This window comes from Drosophila yakuba, chromosome X, assembly GCF_016746365.2.
Source record: "Drosophila yakuba strain Tai18E2 chromosome X, Prin_Dyak_Tai18E2_2.1, whole genome shotgun sequence".
Taxonomy (NCBI): domain Eukaryota; kingdom Metazoa; phylum Arthropoda; class Insecta; order Diptera; family Drosophilidae; genus Drosophila; species Drosophila yakuba.
In genome coordinates, this window is record NC_052526.2 from 6199337 (window position 1) to 6222363 (window position 23027).

The 23027-nt window shown below is 45.0% G+C and overlaps 1 protein-coding gene across 5 annotated transcripts; it reads left to right on the forward strand.

Annotated features, from left to right (window-relative positions):
* Positions 1 to 257: 257 nt before the first annotated feature.
* Positions 258 to 22879, forward strand: LOC6524408 (titin). 5 transcript variants are annotated; one of them, XM_015190202.3, is made up of 4 exons: positions 258 to 756; positions 18230 to 18516; positions 18656 to 18958; positions 19022 to 22879. In XM_015190202.3, exons 2-4 carry the CDS (start codon positions 18459 to 18461, stop codon positions 22456 to 22458), a joined length of 3798 nt encoding a protein of 1265 aa, XP_015045688.1. In that variant the 5' UTR covers positions 258 to 756; positions 18230 to 18458; the 3' UTR covers positions 22459 to 22879. The 5 variants fall into 5 exon arrangements, with proteins under 5 accessions (XP_015045688.1, XP_015045690.1, XP_039233702.1 ...); XM_015190204.3 differs by lacking the exon at positions 258 to 756 and adding an exon at positions 12914 to 12932; XM_039377768.2 differs by lacking the exon at positions 258 to 756 and adding an exon at positions 13497 to 13711.
* Positions 22880 to 23027: the final 148 nt, after the last annotated feature.

Sequence of the window (23027 nt, forward strand, 5' to 3'; positions counted from 1 at the left end):
CACTGGCTACTCTGCTTCCCACACTGAAAATGTTGGTCAAATTAATTGCGATCCCATTCGTAGGCAAGTCTCCAAGTCTCGGGGGGATCGGTTCCCCGTAGCTTGGGCTTCCAGGTCGGAGGGTGGTTGGGTGGCTAGGTGGTTGGGTGGCTGGGCTCTCCCGCTCGCTCTTGGTGCGAGCAGCTGCAGCAGCAGCTGAAGCAGCTGAGGCTCAGTCAGCATTCAGCTTTCAGCTGAGCGGCTCGTTGGTTCAGTCGAGAAACGAGTTTCATGCCGAACGGACGCTCTCGCTGCGCCGATTTCTCGCGGTAGAAAAGTTGGGGAAAGAATTCGCCGAGCTTTGTTTATTTACATACGTTACATACGTTCCATACGTTACATACGTTGCATACGTTACATGGCTTTTTAATTGGCCTGCGCGAGAGTGTACGAGTTTTCGAGTGTGTGCAAAATAATTTGCCTTATTTTGTGCCCTTCTGTTTTTTATTTATTTTTTTTTTCACTTTTTTTGCTTGAAAGTGCCTACCAAAAAATTAACCAAAAAAGAAAGATAAAAAAAAAGTGTGTGTGAGAGAGTGCTAACCTGGCTGCATGCGAACTGGCAGGAAATAGAGCGCCATTAAGCCAACAACAGCACATCACATCACATCGCAGTACATCGCATCGCATTAGATCAGTTCAGGCCACATCAAAAGGCAGTTAGAACCATGGAAAGACGAGGCCCAAACAGATTTGCTAATTGAGGTCGTTGTCTAGGTAAGTTGTCAGTTCCTTCTTCTTCTTCTGCTTGGTTTCTCCTTCCGTTTTGCAGCAGCTCTGAAAAATTCACTTACAGTGGTGTTAGCAGTGCAACACCAACAGCAATAATACTGCCAACTAACAACGATCTGCGATCGGCGGATAAAGCTCCAAAACGGTAAATTATGCCGGTGCGCTGGGGGCAAAAAACTCGCCTGTGCTGCAGAATTCACACGTTGCACAGTGGGGCAAAGGATGTGGCAAGCTAATTGTCCATGTGCATAAAAACATGCTACTTATATATAAAGAACTCTGGGCTTATCCATCCAATAATGTTTAGACTGTGTTTCTAACTGAAGAATTTAGCACTATAATGTTTTTTTTTTGTTGTTTATAATACTGGGGAGCTAAATATGTTAAAACAGGTGAAATCAACTGGTTTGTTTTTTTTCCCTGATTTAGTGTTTTTCCCCGCAGTCTGGGAAATCGCACCATCTTCAAGTGCGATTGCCCCAAGGTGCCCTGCAAAAAGCGGAAAATCAAAATGACAGATAGTCGCAGTTTGTCAGAAGAAAAAGCCATTGAGTCAGCAGTGAAAGCAGTGAATCGGATTGGATTGGATTGGTTTGGATCGAAAGCTCTCTCGACGCCACTTCCTCGTCGCCGATGCTTGGATATCTGAAGATCTAAGAGATCTGAAGAACTGACGGATCTGTTGGATCTGCGGAGTGAGAACCAGAATGCCGACGACGGGCGCTGTGATAATATAATTATCCAAACTGGCAGGCGGCCACATAACTGAACTGAACTGAGCGGCAATCAATGGTTTATGGCCATAATGATGCTGGCCCGATCGGCGATGAAAACCGCAGCGGAAACGGCATTATCGCGGCTTTCAGTTAGCTCCAAACTATCGATCAAAAAAGAAGGCAGCCATAGCTATGTAAGGTCGAAGCACGGCGGCTAAATGCATATTAAGTAATTTCCAGCAAGTGAGAAACTCGAAAAAACAAAAAAAAACAGCCAGCTATAACGTAAATAGATACTTGTATGGCTCTATTTAGCGCATGTTTCCTTTTTCAAAACATTCGCAGCTTGTTTTTTGTTTTTGGTTCCGCTAAGGCAAATGGCAAGTGCAAAAATTTGTTGCGAAAATTGATTAACATCAAACTGGTTAGATGGAGATGGATGCGATAGGAGCACCCTCCTCTAATTTCCCCCACTTGTAAACCCGCAAATTTATGAAATTGCTGGTCAAAAGTTTTTAATTGAATCTCACATAAAACGCAAAAAAAAACATAAAAGAGCAAAAATTGAGGAAAAAATCAAAAGAAATAAAAAGCAAGACAAACAAAAACGCGGCGACAAAGACAACAAACGGTGATCATGATGATTGGGACATAAAGCTTGAATCTGCCGACGATTTTGTTTTCCCCCTTTTTTTTGTATTGTATTTATACAATTTTTGTTTTTTAATTTTAATGTACACATACATATGGCGTTTATTATTTGGCAACTTTTGCCCAAGACTTTTCTCTGGGCAACTGAAAAACTGGTTTTTGTATTGAAGTTTATTGAATTTTATACAACATTTGCATTGCTTCAGCCGCCGAACAATAAACGATTTCAGTGATTTCAGTGATTTCAGTGATTTCAGTGAGAAAACAAAAGATGCTTGGGCTTGTTGAGTTTGTCCACGCCATTTGACTCACCGTAGAATTGTTCTCATTCTGATTCTGAATCTGTTTCTGAATCTGAAGCTGATTCTCAGCGACGCGCAATAAGCTCGAGCACTTCCAGATTGAAAACTGACAAACCCTACCGAAAACCAAAAAACCGAATAATAAAAAAAGCGTCGGCCCAACAGCTGCCTCCTCGCAAGCGGCTCAAGCTTAAGTTCCCATCCCCATTCCCAGTCCAGAATTCAAAATGCGAACAAAAGAGGAGCAAACAAAGTCTTGGGTTACACACACTCGCTGAAGGAATCTGCTCTGCGCCTTATTTCCCTTCCGATTCGGATCACTCTCTTTTATTTTATTTATTTCCCACCTGGGCAACCTCCTCCTCCTTCCAACCCCAACTCCTCCTTCCAAAAGCCCCCCGTTGGGCGCCATTACTTCTTTATCTCGCGTTTTGTGTACCTGTCACTCTGCCGCGCGCTCCTCTCACTTTCGTTCGATTTTGGACAAGCCGCCACTGCGCGTTGAAGGGCCTTTCTAAATCTTTAATGGCCAGTCGCCGACGATGATCCCCTTTTACCTTTGATACTGGGAATTCTGTGTAATGCGTTGTGTTGTGTACACAAAACTGCTACAACCTGTGCAACAAATGCGGGAAAAATAATAGTGCCGCTTCGGTTATTTGATTTTGGTTAACAGCTATTAGGTTAACAATATGTTTTAAATATTTCATGCAATCATACGTAAAATCATTTAATGGCAGTTTTCCCTAAGCTATCAGAGAGTTCCTAAGATTCCCCCCACCAGAAGACCACCTCATCTTTTCCCTTGGGATACGACGTTTGCTTAAAGACTTCCTCTATGATCTATAGCTATCATGTAATGCCTCTGCCAGGGGGTACTTGAACTTCCATTCTCCGTTCTCGATTCCCCATTCCTCTCATTCCCCACTCCCCCCATTCCCCATGCTCCAACTGACGCTCCGCTGGCGACGCTCGACGAACAATGGAGTTCTTGTTGCTGCTGGATTCTACTATTCCTCAGCCCGCTCCCTATGCATTGTCTATATAATCCATGGGGCACACAAAGCCCATACATAGTAATTAGAATCATGCACGAGCATACCTTTGGCAGTATGTATCTGTATCCGTATCCATATCTGTATTTGTATCTGTAACTTTGTAGCTGTGTGTCTATTCGGGAGTGTGTGTGTTCAGAGTTCGCTGACTGTGACTGTGACTTTAACCGTTGGCGTTTGTGCCGCAGTCGTTAATTTAGACTCCGGTAATTATGAACGACAGAAGCGGACCATTTCCCCATTTGCCTCCAAAGCAATTCGACTCAAAGAATTTGATTCGGGTTTGGAGATAGCTGGAAGTCAGTCAAGACATCTGGTCGTCAATGCTATTAATCAATGGAGTTGGTCAGTTGAAAATTCAATTTCGTGGCCACAAAAAGTCGACAAATTAACGTCTTTTTAATTGCTCGTGCTGTTGCTTTGCTTGTGCTTGCGCTTGTGCTTGTGCTTTTTCTTTTGCCACGACAAAACATTCAACAAACAACAACACCAACAATGGCCAATTGTCATGAGGAGTCGTTGAACTCAAGAGCCCCCAACAACCAGAGTTTATTTTCCCCCCTTCTGACCAAACATGGTTTTTTTTTCTTTTTTTTTATGTTGGTGTTATCCGTGTTTGTGTTAAAAGTCGGGGACATCACAGTTATACAATAGATCAGCTGCTGATCCATCATTTTACTACACCATTAAATTGTGAAACGAATGCTGCAGTTGGCCTGCCGTTGGTAAAACAGAAACCAAAATAATGTAAAAAAGAGCAGCATTTGACTGGGCATGACCTTGACAAGGGCAGCCGCTCAGCAAACGTGTTTGCTCTCTAAGCAAACCGGTATGCTCCCATCCCATCCCATCACATCCCCTCCACTCCACTTGCCTCCTGCGAACCGTTGATATTTTAGACTTTGGTGACGCTTCAAAGATTTCCCAGCGCAAAAATTGTCACACGAAAAATGGGCGACGAGCTAGCAAAGCTGATTTTGTACCACGTGCCGCCAATGGCGAGAACCGAAGCATGAGCCGAAAGCATGCTTGCACAGCAGACTTGCTTGCAACAGAGCATCCAAGCAAAGCTGAACGAACAGATGAACCGATGAACAGATGGAATGGAGATGGAATTAAACACCCTCTTATGGGCGGGCATGCATGAATAAACAAATAAAGCTCAGTTAATAGCAATGCAAGGAGTCAGCCAAATGGGCAACATTTGCTTTTGCTATTTTACTTCAACGCTTTCAAATAATTATGGGCTTTTTTTTCTTTTTTGTTTGTTTCATTTACTTAGTGGTACTTAACTTCGGCAAGCTATAAACTCTTTATGCGAGTTTGTTGGCTGTGGGAGTTGGAGTCGGAGTTGGTTATTTAAATTCACATAAGGCCTTGCTGAATATCAAGTGCAAACTGGCTATAATAAAGAACAACTTGGGAAAAATGTAGAAAAAGAAAAGTGAGATGTGTTCAGTCTCTAAGTACAACTTGCTACAGTTCACAGATCATTGACCATATAAATGAAACCGATTGCTAGCTGCAACATTCCTCACTCGAAAGCTACCCAGCTTTTCGAAATTCAGTGCTATTTGAGTGGCCACCACTGTGCACATGGTACGCACTTGTATGCTTGTCTAACAATTGCAATTCGCTTCTTGTCGCTTCTCGTTTTTCCTTTTCAATTGCAATTCGACTCAATTGTGTCGAGTACGAAAGCGTGAAAAACTCGACATATTCACATATACACATATTCCAGCATTATTAATGCAGTTGACCGGCCACTGACCACCGGAGTGTATTGGTTTTTATTGGATTCATTGCATTTGAGGTGTTGTGGTGGAGTTTAAAAAGCAGTTTTGAAATTAGCCCAAAACGGGGTTTTCTGTATTTGAACTTGAAATGCGTGGTAATAATGTGTTTTCAGATCAGCGAACCGTAGTTTCTTTCGCTAGGCGGGACTTGCATAACTTATGTTTTACGTTTAGCCTTTGTTAGCTTTGATTTGTGTTATTACTTAATTGCTTTGAACCTGAAAGCTGCTGACGAAAATAAAATATAAAAACTGTTATTTATGGCGCGTCTTTATGCAAATCTTCAATGGCATTTACATATGATTTTGTGTAAATTCTGGTTTTCGCAAACCATTTTTTTTTTGTATTTTGTTTGACTGAAAATGCAAAACACACGCGCTGTCCAAAGAAATTAGGCAAAAAAACGCGTCCAGCTCTAGTTGACTTCATTGTCACCCAAAAAAAAAAGCGTGTTGACATTGAAAATGGCCAAAAGAAAAAAGGGGCAGAAAAAAAGAGACAAAACCAAAAAAGAAAATAAAAGAAAAGAAAGAGGAGAAGCGCCGAAAGACGAAGACGAAGAGTTGAAATGGGATCGCATTGGGGCAAGTGGGTCAGCATGAAATCCACGAATGTTGGGCAAGGGCTGCAGACACACGAGAAGACTGGGAAGAAGACTGCGGAGAAGACTGCGGAGAAGAAAGAGCGGCGGGCGGGAAGACGTGCGTGAAATACGCCCCAAATGCACAAAACAGATTTAGCCATGTGTTGCATAATCATAGCAAATATCGATACGTGATTTGGCTTTGTTATTTGACATTTGTACATGCGAGTAGAAGGGGGGAATTTTAACAAAACTCAGGTAATGCGAGAAAAAAACTATGTTTTCTCTGTCAAGAACCTGCACGTAGAATACTAAATGGAACGATTGAATTCCACACACAAATTCTATACAAATTGTGTATCATTTGTTAAGCCCACACAACAGCGAGAATGGTAAAGACTATTTGATCAGTTGCTTTTGAGAAATAGTAATGTATAGTTATATACTGGGGAATCTATACCCCCGACGAAATCGCCTCTTAATCGATGTCTCATTTCGCCATCGGAGCACTTGCACATACTAATACTACGGATGCCAATACTACGGACAGCCCCAAATCGAAGCCCCCGATTGAAGTCCCAATGGGTTTAGCTAATGTCCCAAGCATGATGCCTGAGGACGTGCCTCTCATGAGCGAGTGACGCTCCCAAAACACACATTTCGATCATTGTGCGAGTGTGTATATTATGCATTGTATAATCTCGAGTTCGGAGTCCGGAGTCCGAGGCTCCAAGACTTGGACACTCGACAGTCGATATCTGCAGCCGGGAGCTACGTGACATGACTGTGGCATCGGCGGGTCTAATCTTTTATATAAGTGCAGGCTGCTGGAATTCCATTAGGCGAACTCCGAAAAGTGGCATATCGAAAAGCGAACCAGAGCTCAAATCAAGCGGCGCGGCGCTTGCGTGCTGCAAGTGTTGCAAGTTGCAAGTGCTTCCTGCTCAGAGAAGGCATGCAACACGCAGTGGCATCCAGTTGGGAGTGATCCAGCGGAGTGATCAGTGATCGGGGGGCCTTGGCCAACTTGTTTGGCCAGTATGCGAATCTGGCGAGAGAGACTTGTTGTCGATACGTTACACTGAGCGATTAATTTCTACTTCAAAACCCTCAAGTATACTGAGTCGTATTTGCAACGTACGTATTTTTCCTCTGTGCACCGCTTTTCGGGCAGAAAGTAAAACCCGCCACTTGCCACAGCTGTTTTTGGCCAGGTCTTTGCCAGGTTTTTTTGGCCAGCTCTGAAAGTCTAAGTGCCTTGGGTGCAGGTGACATACTTTTCTCGGCGGCCTGTCCTAAAATAATTTTACTTTTTCTTAGCCGCCAACTGGTTGCTTGGCTGGCTAACTACTTTCTCTGCCCTGATGGTGAATTTCTTGGCTGGTTTCTTGGCTGGATTTCTTGGCTGGATTTTCTTGCCGGATTTCGTTGGCAGATTTCTTGGCTTTGCTTTTCCATGGGGTCCATTTCAAGGTCAGAGACAGTCGTGTCCGTAGTTTCCCACCATCCAAAAGCTGTGACTTGCATTCGCAATGAATCTTAATGCCAGCCAGATGATGGCCATTATCTACCATGCAAATATATGGCTGACAGTTTTCGAGTCTCCGACTTGAGTCGAATTGAATCGAATCGAATGGAATGGAATCCGTTTCCAAGTCCGGGCAATGACATGCGCCTGGGTTTGTTCCCCCTTGGCTTTTTTTTCATACTGTTTATACTTTTTATACTTTTCATACAGCTTTATGCGTACTTTGGCATTTTGTTTGCGGAATCGGACTCTGAATCGCTACTGCATTCCAGGTGGTGTGAGCTCATCCATTTCGCGACTGGTCATCCGGCTTCTGGAGCGGATCACCAGAGTAATCGGATCCGATCTCTGCACCCAGAGAAATGCTGATCTGTAAGCTATCTGAACTGCATATAGAGCATATAGTCGCCTGAAAGAACACCACTCCTCCTATGTCCACGCAATCTGCTCAAGATTTGGTAAAGAAAGTCTGTCTTTTCATACAATTTGTAATGGAAATGCTTAAATTTAACTGAGCATTTTACTCATTTATGGCCAGGCCATGTTCACCCACTAATTGGTGGTTCGCGGTGGCACCTGGCCACCTAGTTACCCATTCAGCTGTCCAATTTCATTGATAAACATTTGCCCATTTGCCCCACCCTCCCAAAAACACACACACACCTCCACACACACACACACACACATACATAGACACATAGCCCAAAGGAAAAGAGAGCAATAGAGAAATAACTTGCGCCAAGGTGAGCCACATTTGTTCGATTCAATTTCGATTGGTTCAATGCACCCCGCCTAGTGGTGCAGTGGTGCACTTTGTGGTGCAGACACTCCACTTCCAAACAACCAAATGGCCAACAGCCTTTCGGCGTCTGTCCACCAGTCCTCCAGTGCGCCAGTCCATGATCAATCGGTTCAAATGGCCAAAACGAAGTTAGCCGCATTTTTGTTGCTTCGCCTGGCAAACAGATGCAGATACTTGCACTTACGGATATACAGATTCAAGATACAGATACGTGGATGGCATGGGCGGCGATTGTTCAATTCGAGTGGCAACCGGTTGGATGCGACGTGCAATTAAAAAGCACAACCAACCAAGGCAATCTAACCACAGTTGAACATCTTTAAGCCGGACTAAGATGCGGACACTAGATGCGATTCCAACTGATGCGGAAACCTAAACACTTTCGGTGGCCTATTGGTAGTATGTATGACTTCAGCGACGACTTACAAATGAAAGCGTATAGAAGCAGAAAAACGGGTCAATCTGCAGAGGCTTCACTGTGACAATAACTATAATAGTAAGGCGAGGCGAGCTCATCTCGGTGTGGGACTAGATTGGAATGGATGGGTTTGGAGATCGCAGAATGGAGATGTCTGATTTGGAACTGCACATGGGATTGGGTTTGAGCCACTTGTCGCGCACTTGTCGACGATTTCCTGTCATTAGTTTGGCTGCATGTCAAGGTTGTTCGGCAACGGCAAGCCCAGCAGCTATAGTTATATTATATATGAGTGTATGTAGCAGCAACACGCTGCATCTTGCGTCCGATGGTTGCAGTTGCATCTCGGCTGCCACAATGCAATTAAAGCAGTGCGTTAAAAGTCTTTCAAATGAAATGCAAGCCAGTTATTACCCAAGTAAGAAAGCTGCCTAAGCCAGAAAGAGAGAGAGAGAGAGAGAGAGAGAGAAAGAAAGGGAGAGAAGAAAAAGTTGTTAGTTGGTAGGTGCGCGAGTAGCAAGTTGCAAGTGGCATGTGGCTGGTGCAGCTGCATTTCATTTCGCTTCACTTTCTTCCAGCTCGTTTTCCAGCCGTTTTCCAGCTCGTTTGGCCAGTGGGCGGGGTTGGAGATTTAAAAAAAACGGCATCCCTGTTTGCAATGTGGAAAATGCACTCCAACAAATTTGTTGTTAGCAGCACTTGGTCTGCAATTGCTTGTGCTGGATGTGTGTGGAGCTAGTGAGCATGTTGCTGCCTCTGTGGCAGTGGCCTGTTGCCAGTTGCAACACTCAAACACCCAAAAAATAATCATAAAAAACCCGATCTTGACAGGTTGCTTGACTATGCACCGTTGCCGTTTATTGAGCGGCATTTTCAGTGCTCTGAAGTTCCGAATAGAAAAACTACAAAAGCAACTGGCAGGTGGTCAGTGCCACGAAAGGGTATCCATTCAATGGGCTACACTAAATGGGCCAGCAACCGCAATTACTGAATGTTATTTGCCAAAATAGCAACAAACACACAAATAGGAAAACTCCACACCACATACTCGTACTACAATTCTTGACCTCCAGCATCGCAAGTATTTCTTACTACACTTTGATCGCAGATAAGCATTATATCACGTTCTTGTTACTTACTACTTGTGACCCTAGTCAAAGTCCACAAACAGCTGTAGATGCAAAAGTTTATAGCTACAAATACTCGTACTTCATAGATTAATAGACGACCATAAAGCAGCGATAGTGCTGGCTATGCACATACATATGTAATACAAGATGGATCATGTGTAAGTGGATATCTCCTGCCGCACTCCGCACTGCGAATTTGAAGACATGTGTGTACGCAAATGTCTGTCGCAGATTGAGCCACATTGAATTGTCCGGACGGCTGACTGCACTGCACTCGTAACTCGTAATTGAATCAGCTGCTGGATCTGCATCTCGTCGAATTGAAATCATCGCAAACGCAAACGCAAACGCATGCAGCTGTCAGTTTGGCTAAGACTCTCCAGACTGCATTACTCCAGTACTGCAGTTGACCCCATTCTGCGAACTAATGACTGACGTCAGAGTTGCAGTGCGAGTTGCTGCACAAAGAGAAGTGGAGCATAATTCATACTTCATACTTCATGGTTTTAGCGCTTACGATACACACAAATCTGAAGTACTAGGTGTTTTTTCGCCAGTGTAGCTTGCCCATAAAGCCACTAGGGCGCTGACAATTGCCTCTGGCATTGATTGAAGTCTAATTAAAGCGAGACATGCAAAAGCAAACGGAAAAAAAAAGAACTGAATAAAAGGGCCACGGCTAACGGAGATTGTTGTGGCCCGGTATGTGGATCAACTCTTCTTAGCTATGCCGCGCATTTTCCCTGGCAAACAAAAACAGTGAAAAGAAGGAGGGTTACTTTTCCGAGACGTGCCACAAAATATTTATGGCTGATTTGCCACAAGAAGAGATCTTTCGAGGCGACCTGAAGCAAACTGAACTGAACTGCCACTGGCAGCCAATGATCATAACTATTATTACGCTGATCATATGGTTTTCATTGTCGAATTTGCCATCGCGAAACTTGTTTACGACTCGTTCCCTGTGTTCTTCTGTCTTCTTGCCGCTTTTCGGAATGAGTTTGTGCCACTTTTCGCAACAGCTACGAAATGAACAAAAAAATGAGAAAAAAAACAAGAGAGAACGCTATAGTCGAGTTCCCCGACTATCTGATACCCGTTACTCAGCTAGTGTAAGTGCGAAGGACAGTTTTTGGCGGTTTGTGGGCGTTAGAGTGGGCGTGGCCAAAAGTTTTTTGGCAAATAGATAGAAATTTACAAGACTAATACAAAAATGAAAAAATATCAAAACATTTTTCAAAAGTGTGGGCGTGGCAGCTTTGGGCGGTTTGTGGGCGTTAGAGTGGGCGTGGCAAAAAGTTTTTTTGCAAATCGATAGAAATTTTCAAGACCAATACAAAAATGAAGAAATATTAAAACATTTTTCAAAAGTGTGGGCGTGACAGTTTTGGGCGGTTTGTGGGCGTTAGAGTGGGCGTGGCAGCATGATTCGACAAACTTGCGCTGCGTCTATGTCCCTGGAGTCTGTTTACTTAATCTCAACTTTCTAGCTTTTGTAGTTCCTGAGATCTCGACGTTCATACGGACAGACAGACGGACGGACAGACGGACAGACGGACAGACGGACAGACGGACGGACAGACGGACATGGCCAAATCGACTCGGCTATTGATCCTGATCAAGAATATATATACTTTATATGGTCGGAAACGCTTCCTTCTGCCTGTTACATACTTTTCAACGAATCTAGTATACCCTTTTACTCTACGAGTAACGGGTATAATGAGGCAAAGCCAAGTGAGAGAGTAGAAACAGCACAAGAATTCCCCAAATCGGGGTCACCAAGTACCAGACAGGAGGTCTTTGTCTGTTGTGTGTTGGCTGCTTGGAGAAATGCCTCAATGATACGATGTTACAATGTGTTATTGCGCTATTGCTACACATATCGACATCTAAATAGTACACGACTGAAAGCAACGCCCCCGTCTGCGCAGAAACCTTCACGACGACCGAAGACGCAGACGAAGACACGACTGTGTTAAGGTTGAGGTTATCACAGACCCCAAAACGTGCCCGTACAACTACAATACAAATACTATACTATAGATGGAGATATGCCAGCTACAAGTACAACTATAAGTACAAGTGCAAGTACAAGTATACATCGAGTGCCAGATGGTATGGTGTTTGCGGCCGGTTAGTTGGGATGTTCCAATGCTCCAATGTTTCAATGTTTTGGTGGCGCCCTCGAAAAATACTTCACCCATATCAGGCGTCCGAGAGAAAGACCAAAATGATTGGAATTGGAATTCTTCGCGTACGTTGTACATTATCGAGGCTTGCGATAATGCAGAACCGCTAATATGCGAGTCAAACAGGCCTTAAGTGATCAAGATAGGCTCCGTCTGGCAGGAAAGTCATGCGAGATGGATGCGATACCATGATAGCATGATAGCAGGTGGGAGTCGAACTCTTGCTACCCGAAGAAGTGGATCGTTTGCTGTTTAATTGATTCCCGAAACTGATTTAGTTTGCAGCTAATATTACTTTTGAAGCATTTGCGATCAAAACCACCTATTTTATAGTATAGTAATGTTTTGCGAATGGTTTGTGTAAAATCCCACTTCAATGTTTTCTATAGTTCAGCAATGAGTTTGTACACAGTGTCGATTTTCAGCAAACTGAAATCAATTAATTTTCATTGCTAAGATGCACTTGATTAAATCGCAGAGCAAAGAAGGTGGAACACACCCTATAGCCATTCTTTTGGAATGTCCATTAATGGTGGTTCACCTATGTATGTATGATGTCATCAGAAAGGTAGTGTGCGTGTGCGTTTAGGTGAGGCTTCCTTTCTTCTTTTTTTTTTTTTTAATTTCTTGGCTTTGGGCCGAAAATGGTCACGCAGGTCGACGTTGCCACTCCTGGCAGTGAAAAGCGTTGGTGGTTTGTCTTGCTATTGTTTTTACATTTTTAGCACAAGGAGCGCCACCTCTTAGCAAACTAAGAGAAGGTGGTCTGACTCCCACGCGTAATAGTAATAGTTAACTGAGATTGAAGGTCGTCAATCAGAACGCGAGACTTGCGCAACTCTGTCGGCGCTGCAGTCGGCGCAGCGCAGCTCATCATCATTGACTTATGCAACGCACATAGCTAAAAGCTTTAGTTCAGTTGGCCCAAGAGCGGCGACAAGTGAAGATACAGATACGCAGAGCAACAGATTCCAGATACCAGATAAAGGTACCAGTTTCCAGGCACCAGAGTGAACTACAAGTCCAGGCACAGCGCACTCTAAGAAACCACGATATCCTCAAAATATTCGTTCAGGAATCATAGGCTTTAAATCGCTAAAAAGTATCTAAAGATGCTTCGTATTCCTTAGTAACTCTACCCGAAAGTAGAGCGAGTTTCTTCAAAGTGGAAACGGAAAATACAGCTCCCTATCAATGAAAGCGAAGTTTCAAGAATTAACAACACCAAATGAATCAATAGAATTCTACGCAATCGTTCCCATTAGAAACGTCCAAAAATGAATCTCCAATTTCCGGATTTCCAATCAGAAAACTTTAAAAACTTTTCGCATGCATTTTTCGTGTTTCCTTTCGCGTTACACTGTTGTTGTGCTCCTCTATCGTTTGGCATGGTCTGATAAGATATCATTAGAGAGAGAGCGGCTCTCTTCGATGGCTGTTGGCTCTACTATTAGAGAGTTACCGTTGTTTTATTATTGCCACTATTATTGTGGTCTCTTGTTTGCGTGTGTCGTTGCTTGTGTGTGTGTGTGTGTGGTGTTCTTCACGTGTGTGCGTGCTTCTGTGTTCTATGCATAATTTGCGCGTTTTTGTTTTCAGTTTTGTTAACGTCGTCGTTGTTAACGTTTGTTCGCAAAAGTTGCTCCTCTCCTCGTCTGGAAAGAGAGAGACAGCCAAACCGAAAAACCAAACACCGCTAGTCGCAGTTAGTACGCAATTTTTTGTTGTTTTTCAAGTTCGCCTTAATAGCTGAAGCTGAATTCTATTGTGCGTGCATCAATTTATGTACATATGTATGTATGTCTGTCTGTTTACGCTGCACTCATGTATGTACATATGTAGCTGTATATATGCACATATGTATGCATGTGTGTAGGCTAGTGACGAGCAAAGGAAAGCCACGAACGGAATTCGAATTGGGATTGAAAGTGCAAAGTGCAAGGAGTGATTCGTCACTAACCTGACTAAAAATCCTGCGAAACAACTGCAACCAATACAGCTGCGCTTGCAATAATATTAGCAGTGAATTGATATTGCAATTAGAAACTGCATCCAGGCCATATTCTCTCCACGTACTTAACACTTGAGCCGCTACTATTATTTTGAACACAGCTGTACGCGTTCGCCGCTTACAAAACAGTTGCTACTTTGTTATCTTTGTAAGACTAACGGCAAAATTGCCATAAGCCATAAGCGTCGGGCGATTTGTTTTCAATTAGCCATCAATGTTGGGATTTCAGTCGGCGGCAGAACCGCAAGAACATGGCTTAAAGTGCGGACAATAGTCGGTCTATCGATTTTCACCAACTCACTTCTCACTTGGCCATCCCAACTGCCTCATTCATATTTAAACTTATTCTTTGGACTCGCAATCCATTACCAATTACCCATTACCATTTCTTTCTTTGGTGTCTCTTTCAGCGGTATTATGCCATCGATTCTAATTATTCTTTATCTCTATGGCGCTTTCTTGATTGATTTGTGCTTTGTTTCTTCACATTTAGTAACATAATTAAAATAATAGACCTTGCTGTGGATGTAGAACGCAGGGTATATTGGTTCCACGTAGAGTTGGTTATCTGCAGCAGTCCAATTTGCACGCTAGTACACACGTCACTCTAGAGAAGTGCAAAGTGCCATTGGATTACCCAATCGAATGTCAAAGGTACAGGTGTGACATCTCCTGAGCCATTCGATCCATTGCAGTGCTACGTGATAGCTGGCATTCTTAGGCATATATATATAATAGTAGATATATATATTAGATATATATGTAGGTAGCATATGGCTGAGAACTCGAGGGGAAAGCATATTGCAGAGTGAAGCGGCCTAATCAAGTGGCTCAAATTGCCGCACAAATTGAAATAGATAATGGCCCGCAAGTGACAGTGGCGACATTACGACAACGACAACGACGACTGCGACTGCGACTACGACTTAGCATATTCGGGATTACTCATGCGTATCAGCAGGCTGATAACTCAAAACAAACTAAACAACCGAACAACCAAACAAATGAACAACCGAACAACAAGCGACCAGATAAAGTTGTCGCAAAACGAGTGACTCGAGAAAGTCATTCCGCAGGTTGGACTCACCAGTCCAGTGAAGCAGAATTAGCATAGCCGTCTGTCTAGCTGGATGGGTCATGATTATTGAAAAACAATGATGAGCACCAATAAAAAATTCCCTCACGTCCATTTGCCCACCAGTGATATCATCGCCTAACTTTGGATCAACCTCAGTCACTCAGTCAGTCAGTCAGTCAGTCAATGGGATCCGTTGAATGCAATGCCGAACTTCAATGTCAGTGTCATAGCCATTGATTCGCAGCCGCAAGATCTCTATATTTAAGCCCATGATGGAGCGATTCCCTGATATCCGACATGCCGACATTCCACCATTCCGATACATCCAATAATCACATCCGCCGAAGCCACAGAAACCCACAGAGCTGGCCCATTAATCATCCACTATTTGCACTTCTGATTCGGCTTATTTAAACATGGCTTATTTAAACGCGCTACTTGGGCCACCAAAATGAAATCAAATAAATGCCTCCATTTATTCGGGCACATGTGTAACGGTAGAAAGTTGCCAATTCGAAGAGTACACACAACGGAGCGAGAAGAATCGGCCTTTTAAAATGGCAAAAGACTCAAGTCGTGAAATTAGCATGCGTTTATGGGAATCGTAGTTATTGCCCCCTGATGTAGAACCATCAAAGACCCAAAAGGCTGGCGGTTTTAATGGATCCCATTCAGAACCAAAAAGACAAAGGATCTCTAGTGGGCTGCAAGCCATAAAACTTCTTTATGGCAACAATACAGAATATACACTAATTAAGTTTAACAAAACGCTAGTTTCGGGATTAGGGATGCTCGTTTTCAAAGCCAAAAGATACATGTTTATAATATGTACATATGTATGTATGTATGTAGCTAAGGTCGCTGATCAATCAAGTTCACACTGCGATAAGTGATCTGAGTTCGCCAGGTTTCGTAGACCTTGTTTCGGAACGATTGACTTGATAAACGGAGCTGGAATGGGAAATGGAAATTGCTCTGGGTCGTTATATGGCATATCACTCGTTGTTTGTCTGTTAACTGGGCTGCTCGTGTGAGAAGTGGGAATCGCAATCAAATCGATGGAGGGTTACTTAACCATCTCCAATCCGAAACACACGAAGCCAACGTGCCAAAGCAAACAGTTCAATTACGTCGGATTGTTCAGCTGCAGTTGTTAGTTGGTAGTTGGCTCTGATTCACCGCTATATTCAAATGCTATATACCACACAAACATATACATATAGTAAAACTCGTACTAGGCAATAGGTTCAGATAGCCAAGAGCTTTTGGATGGCCATAAATTTAAGCGTCTGCATAAAGATACGCATACAGTATGGCAATTGACAGAGTATAAAGTTCACGTGCCATCCACACAAACAATCCGAGAGCAAATGAATTTTTATTTCAATTAGCCGGTTCACAAAGGCCCCCAAAAAAAACACTTAACGCCATTAGGCAGGCTCATTATTTTTGGCAACACCAACAGCCATGTTTATGGAAGTGATGATTTAAGGCAAAAACCAAAATAAAAAATAAAGAAAAAAACGTTTTTCATCGTCGCCCCGCGATAGCTGCGGAATTTCTACTTACTCATGTCTATTTCAAGGTAAACTTTAGTGACTGACTATAAAAGCGCTTGGGCTAAAACAAATACAAATACAATGCCGTATTGATAGCCCAATAGAGTTTGGTAGAGTTGGTTAACCGAGCGGGGAAATACCTGCTGGAAAGTAGGTATTCATTCGTATGAATGATATTCGGAAATACCTTCGAAAACCGTGTTTAAGGGGTATCAATTCTTTCAGGCGATTTAATGGCGATCGACGTGACGACTACACGACTACAGGTTGGGGTTTTATATCTAATTAGGCTGCCTAATGGCTGGGCTAATTAGTCGGGGCTGTTCACCAAGAAGCAAACACAAAAACACAAATCAATTGGCTACAACAGGCTACAGTACGGGTCATTAGCATAAGTCCCTGTAAAGATTCCCTGTAATCAAAGTATATAAGTGCAAATAACTTCACCTTTGCTTTGTAAAACTAGGGTGAACAAATTGAACAAAATCAAAATACAAACAGCGTTCAATCATCATCATTTAGTTGCATTTAATCTGTTATATTTGTCGTTCAGAAGGTTATTTACTGAATTGATTTCCCAATTACCGACAACTATGCACTTCCTGTGGGAACTGCTTGCGCGATTAACCTTATAGGTTTGTTACGTGCTGTATTAGACATACAGACATACATTTTATTGCTCAAAAAAAGTTCAAATCGCAGCACAGCAAATTATAATGTTTTGATTTCAATATGAATCTCTATATATTCCATATATCTTACTATATGTGCTAAAAGAACTTCCAGAATCTGAAATCTTCCAGAAATAGAATCTCACTGAGGCCCAGGCACATAATCTCTTCTATTTCTCTCAGTGCACGGACAATAGAGCAGGTTGGTGCGGTGCTGCAACAATTGCCCGTAATTTGCATGGTCTTGCACTCACACTGCCACACCACCTACCTAACTATGTATGTCATTAGAACTTACTACTGAGTGAGCAGTGCCACGCCCCCTTCCATTTCGCCCCTGGGTATGTACATACGTATGTGCTTGATTGTAGAAACACAATCGCCTTCGCGATTTCATTGCATTGTGTGCAAATGAAAATGACTCGCACGCGACAAAAAACGCCCGCAAGTCGCGCGCTTCTCAATGCCGCCGACGATTTCGATTTTCTCGAGCTTATCGCTAGCGATTTTGTATTTATATTTGTGTGGACGTGTGTAAGTGTGTGCCATTAAACAACCTGGCCGACAATTAAGCACTAAGCCAGGCGAAAAGGGCAAATAGCAGGGAAGAAAATGAATTGATAAAGCAAATACGTAGAAAGGAAAGGAAATTCCATCAAGTCGACTTTGGAACATACTTTTGAAATCGAAATTGCCGTTTATTGGCAGGCAGCTAACATATAAGTCTGTTTTTTGTTTTGGGAGAGGGTATTATGGATGTGTTCCTCCTCGCTGGAATGAAACGCGTATGTGGCTAATACATAGAGACGGTATTGATAAGAAGCCAGAAGGAATGCCTACCTCCCACCACCCACCTCCCCCTCCATCATCCTTATCAGCCAAAAATCCGATAAGACCGCGCGCGTCTTTTGTAATCGGAGCGCTTCTGACTCGCTTTCTTGCCTTCTGCCTTTTTTCCACTTGCAGATTTTGCAGCTCACAAATCGCACGCCATTTTCTAGCATGCTCCACGAATATTACGAAACTCGATCGAAATTTTGAAGCAACCGCCGAGTTGAACAAGTTCAGACACGTTGCAAACGGGCCCGGAAACGGAAGCGGAAGTCGCTGCAGGAGGAAAAAGCGGAAAACCAGCGAGCGAGCGAGAGAGAGACAGAGAGAGAGGGTGAAACACTAGCGAAGCCACGCCCACAACATGAGCAGCATGAAGGGCGGCTTCTCCACACTGAACCGCTGGTTTGGCCGCAAAAAGGGTAAGTGGCCCAAAAGTAACAATTATGCTTTAACCAAAAACAGTTATTTAAGGCATTCATTAAGCGGATTTCATTCAAGAGATCCATGACCATGAACACCCAAACACTTTAATCACTGTATTTGCATTTTGCCTTTCAGACAAATCCGGCACTGGCAGCTCCTCCATGGGCAAGTTGTCCAAGTCGTCGACGCAGCTGCACCATCTGTCCACGGACACAGACCTAAACGAGACTAGTCAATTGGAGTACAACCGGATAACGCCGGTGCCCGCGGCCACCAGCAATGCGCCCTTCGAACAGACCTTCCGCATCACCGTCCTGCTGCCGAAGGATCAGCTCTTTGTGGCCCGGCTGGGTGCCCGGGTGCCGCTGAGCAAGCTCCTGTCGCTCGTCTGCGACAACAAGCAGCTGGACGCGGACAAGTACGAGTTTCGCAGTCCAGGTAAGTGCATCTATTCCTATGATTTCCCCAAATAAAACTACCTCTCCTCACTTCTCCTCACAGTGGACGCTAGTCAGGTGTACAGTTGCGAGTCAACGATCGGAACAGTGGGCCTCTCCGAGATTCGGCTGTGCAACAAGTCGGAGTCGTATGACAACTTCAATCCGGATGTGATGCACAAATTCCAGCGCACCGGAGTCGCTCGCGATTCGTTGAGCAGCAGCTCGGACTTCAGCAGCAGCCGGCACTCAAAGGTCACGGCCAAAACGCCGAGTCCGTACAGTTCCAGCAACTCACTGAACTCCATGGACTCCACGGGAATGAACTACACGCGTACCCCGGTGGTGGTGCCGCCAGCCAAGGTACTAGCACCACCACCGCGCAAGAAGCGAGCCGCTCCACGGCCACCAAGCCAGATATGCATTCCAGAGCAGTCTGTTCCGGATATTCCGGCTGCCAGCTTGAAGAGCGAACCCGCCTATGCGGTAATTGTCAAGCGACCCCAGCTCTGCATGTCCACGCCCAATCTATCCGGTGCCGTGGAGTTGGACTGCAATGGGAACAGCTCAAAGTCGCCGGATGAGGACTCAACGGATGGCCATTATGCTACATTGGAACTGAAGCCTCCGATTGCCGGCGGTCCAGAACCAACGCCCCGGAAACGTTTGCTACAGATCAAAAAGAAAACGGCACCGGCTCCGCCGCCGGACTTCCAAAGTGGGGGAGACAACATATCACTGGCCTCCCTACCGGAACCGGTGACACCCACCCCGAATATTCCGCAACCGGCGCCTAGAATAACCACGCCCTTGCCCATTGCCCCGACAGCCAATCCTCCACTTCCGAGTCAGCCCCAAGTAAATGGCATTGGATCACCGAATGGCAACGTGTCCAAAGTCCTACTGAACAGAACGCCCACCCCAGAGCCGCGATCCTTGGGCAGTGCCACAGAGGACGATGACAACGATGCGGCTTCAAAGCAAGCTGATTCCGGCATTGGAGAGCCAGCGCCATCGCCTTCCGTCACTCCCGAACCAGAGGCGGAGAAATCGCAGCAGGAATCGAGCTCCGAGGACGATGAGGCCATCAAGGTGTACAATTTCAAGCTGTGCCAGACATCCAAGAAGCCTGAACCAACGACAACCAGTCTGGCGGAACTGGCAGCTCTGAACGCCCAGGAGTGCGAGGAAGTGGATATCCAACACGTGGAGCAGCCGGCGAGCATAACAAATGGAAATCTGGCCACTCCCGGTAGTGAAAGCTCGATCACCTCGTGGAACTACTCGGTGCCCATCTCTCCGCCACCCGACTTCTCCGATCAGCAAATGCAGAAACGCAATGCCGGTTCGGTAAGTCCTGGCTCGCCGCTGGACGAGATCGTGGATGAGCTGGCCACCATAATCAACCAACAGCGCCTGGACACGTTGATAAAGAAACAACCCGATCCCCAGCTGGCTGAAATCGAATCGGCCAAACCAAATCGATTGGCCAACTTCAGCATAACTACGGCAAAAAGTACGACCAGAATTGGACGAGCTGACTCCTTTCAGGCAGGCGGCGAGACGGAGGTAACCGCGCCTGGAAGAGCTCTAAGTCATCGCAGCTCCTCGCACGTCTCGCTAAACAAGCTGGAGCAGAATGGCAATGGTTTGGGCCAGAGACGCTCCTCCAGTGAGTTGAGCATTGGTGAATCACCCTCATTGCAAAGTCCGGAGGTGATCAAGACCATCTTGAACTCCAGAAAGAACAGTTTGGCTGAAGGCGGAGGCAGTGCAGCTACGCCTGTTACAGACCAACCAAAGATCATTAAGGTGCTGGAGAGCCTGGCCAAAGAACAATCATCAGTGGATGGTGTAACAGTCATCAGCTCCTCTCGTACCCACGTCACCCACGTACCACAGTCACCCACGTCTGTACCGAAAAATTCGAATCCTGATGTTGTGCAAATCACATCGCAGGCTGTCAAACCTGTGCAGGAAGCCTATCCATCCTCACCCGTACTGCAGAAGTCATCGCCTGTACTGCAGAAGTCATCGCCTGCAGTGCCAGAGCAGCGATCTTCGTCAGTTGAAGGGCCATCGTTACCGCCTGCTGTAAAGCCTGTCGAGGAGCAAGCTACTTCGTTGCCTCCAAAAGAAAAAGCCGTTCAGAAAGAATCGCCGCCACCTGTGGCCAAGAAGGAGTTACCTCTTCCTGTGGCCAAGAAGGAGTCACCTCTTCCCGTTTCAAAGATGTCTCCGCCAGTTGCCAAGAAGCTGCCAGAGCCAACCCCAACAGTTCAAGCAGCCAAGGAGGAATCCGCAACCAATGCCCAAAGCGCCCAAACGACGATAACTCCGCCAAATACCCCAGCCACTCCAGTCAGTCCGGTTAACTTGCGAAACGCCAATGAGAAAGCCGTGGTGGAGAATGAACCAAGTCAGCGGATTGAACCAGCTCCGAGCTCCAAGCCGCTGCCAACCACATATCGGTATTCCGGGCCACCGAGCATTAATTTCGCCACCTGGAGCGAACGCCCCAAATCGACTGTGGCCATTAAGAACGAAGGCGACTACATCTTTGGCGGGGCAGGCAAGTCGCAACAGGTGACTTCACCGCCTGCCAAGCTCACCATCGAAGTGGCCTCACCCATTCTAAGAATGGGTATTCCCCAGCGAAAGGAATACCACGTTCCCATTACGGTAAAGCCACTCAAAGATGAGATCTTGGAAAATCAACAGCAGGTGCAGAAGGAGAAGCAGCAGGTCCAGCAGCTAAAGGAGCAAGAAATCGTAGAGGAAACATTTTCAGTTCAAGTAAAGCTTAAGACGCCGGTAAAACCTGTGGAAAAACGCATAGAAAATCGCATAGACCCACTGGCACAGGCCCAAAATCCACTTCAAAACCATTCCTCCACATTACCGCGTCCAGCCAAAAGCAATCGCTTCACTCTACCCGCTGCCCAAGCCAACCAGGTGGCCAACAACTTGGCCATGAACTCCCTGCCACGCCCCGTTTCCAGTTTGGAGAGGAACAGACCACCGCCGGTGGAAGCCAGTCCTGCACCAGCTCCCTTTGGCCAGAATACTTTGCGCCGCACCGGGTTCAAGGAGCGTATGTTGGCCAAGGAGCAGCAGGAACACGAGCAGGCCCTGAGAATAAGGGTGTCCGTAAACGGAAACGGAAGTACTCCATCTACAGCTGCCACGCCCAAGTCCCCGCCAGAAAGCAAACCAGCACCGCCGGCGAAAAGTGCGAACGTGGCCTTAAGATCCACCAAAGTGGAGCTAAAGCTCCAGGAGCCGGAAACCAAGCCGGTGAGCCTGCAGGTCAAACTCAAGCCCACATTGCAGCCAGTGGCCACGCCCTCGCCGCCGCCGCCGCCTCCCGTACAAGTGGTTCCGGCTCTGAAGCCCGTGAAAAGCAACGGTGGACGCAGTGGTCCCACCACGCCGGATCCGCGCTCCCAACTGATGGACGCGATACGGAATTTCAAACGCGAGGAGCTCAACCGATCCTGAGTTTTCATAAATAAACTTAGGAAATCAACTGAAGTCAGGCGGAAAATCACAGAAGCAGCGCACAAGTTATATATTTTTTAAACCGTTAACAGTACATTTTGAGTGTTGAGTTTGTAAATAATTTCGAAAGAGCCAAGATTTAGTAGAACTTATTTTCACCCCATCCCCGCGCTTCTGAAGCGCCCCTCCCCCATTTTTTTTAACTAATCTTAGTTTTTGTTATGAACTATGTAGTTTTTTAAAAAGTTTGTTTTAGTCATTAGGTCACAAGAGAACCCAAAAAAAAACACATTAACAAGAAAAACGAAAAGCGCAAAATTTATCTATATAAATATATATATATAAATATCTATGTATGTTATTATGCCGAAATAATATTTCGTACGTCATAGTGAAATATAGTAACCAATTTTCTAACCAATGGGACTGGTCTACTTAGTCGTGTCAAACAAACAAATAAAAACAAACGGTAGCGAAAGAAACTAGCCCAAAACCGAGAGTTAATAATGCTAATAAATTATTTTTAAACAACTGCAGTTGATGCGCTGATGTATATATGTATGGCATTG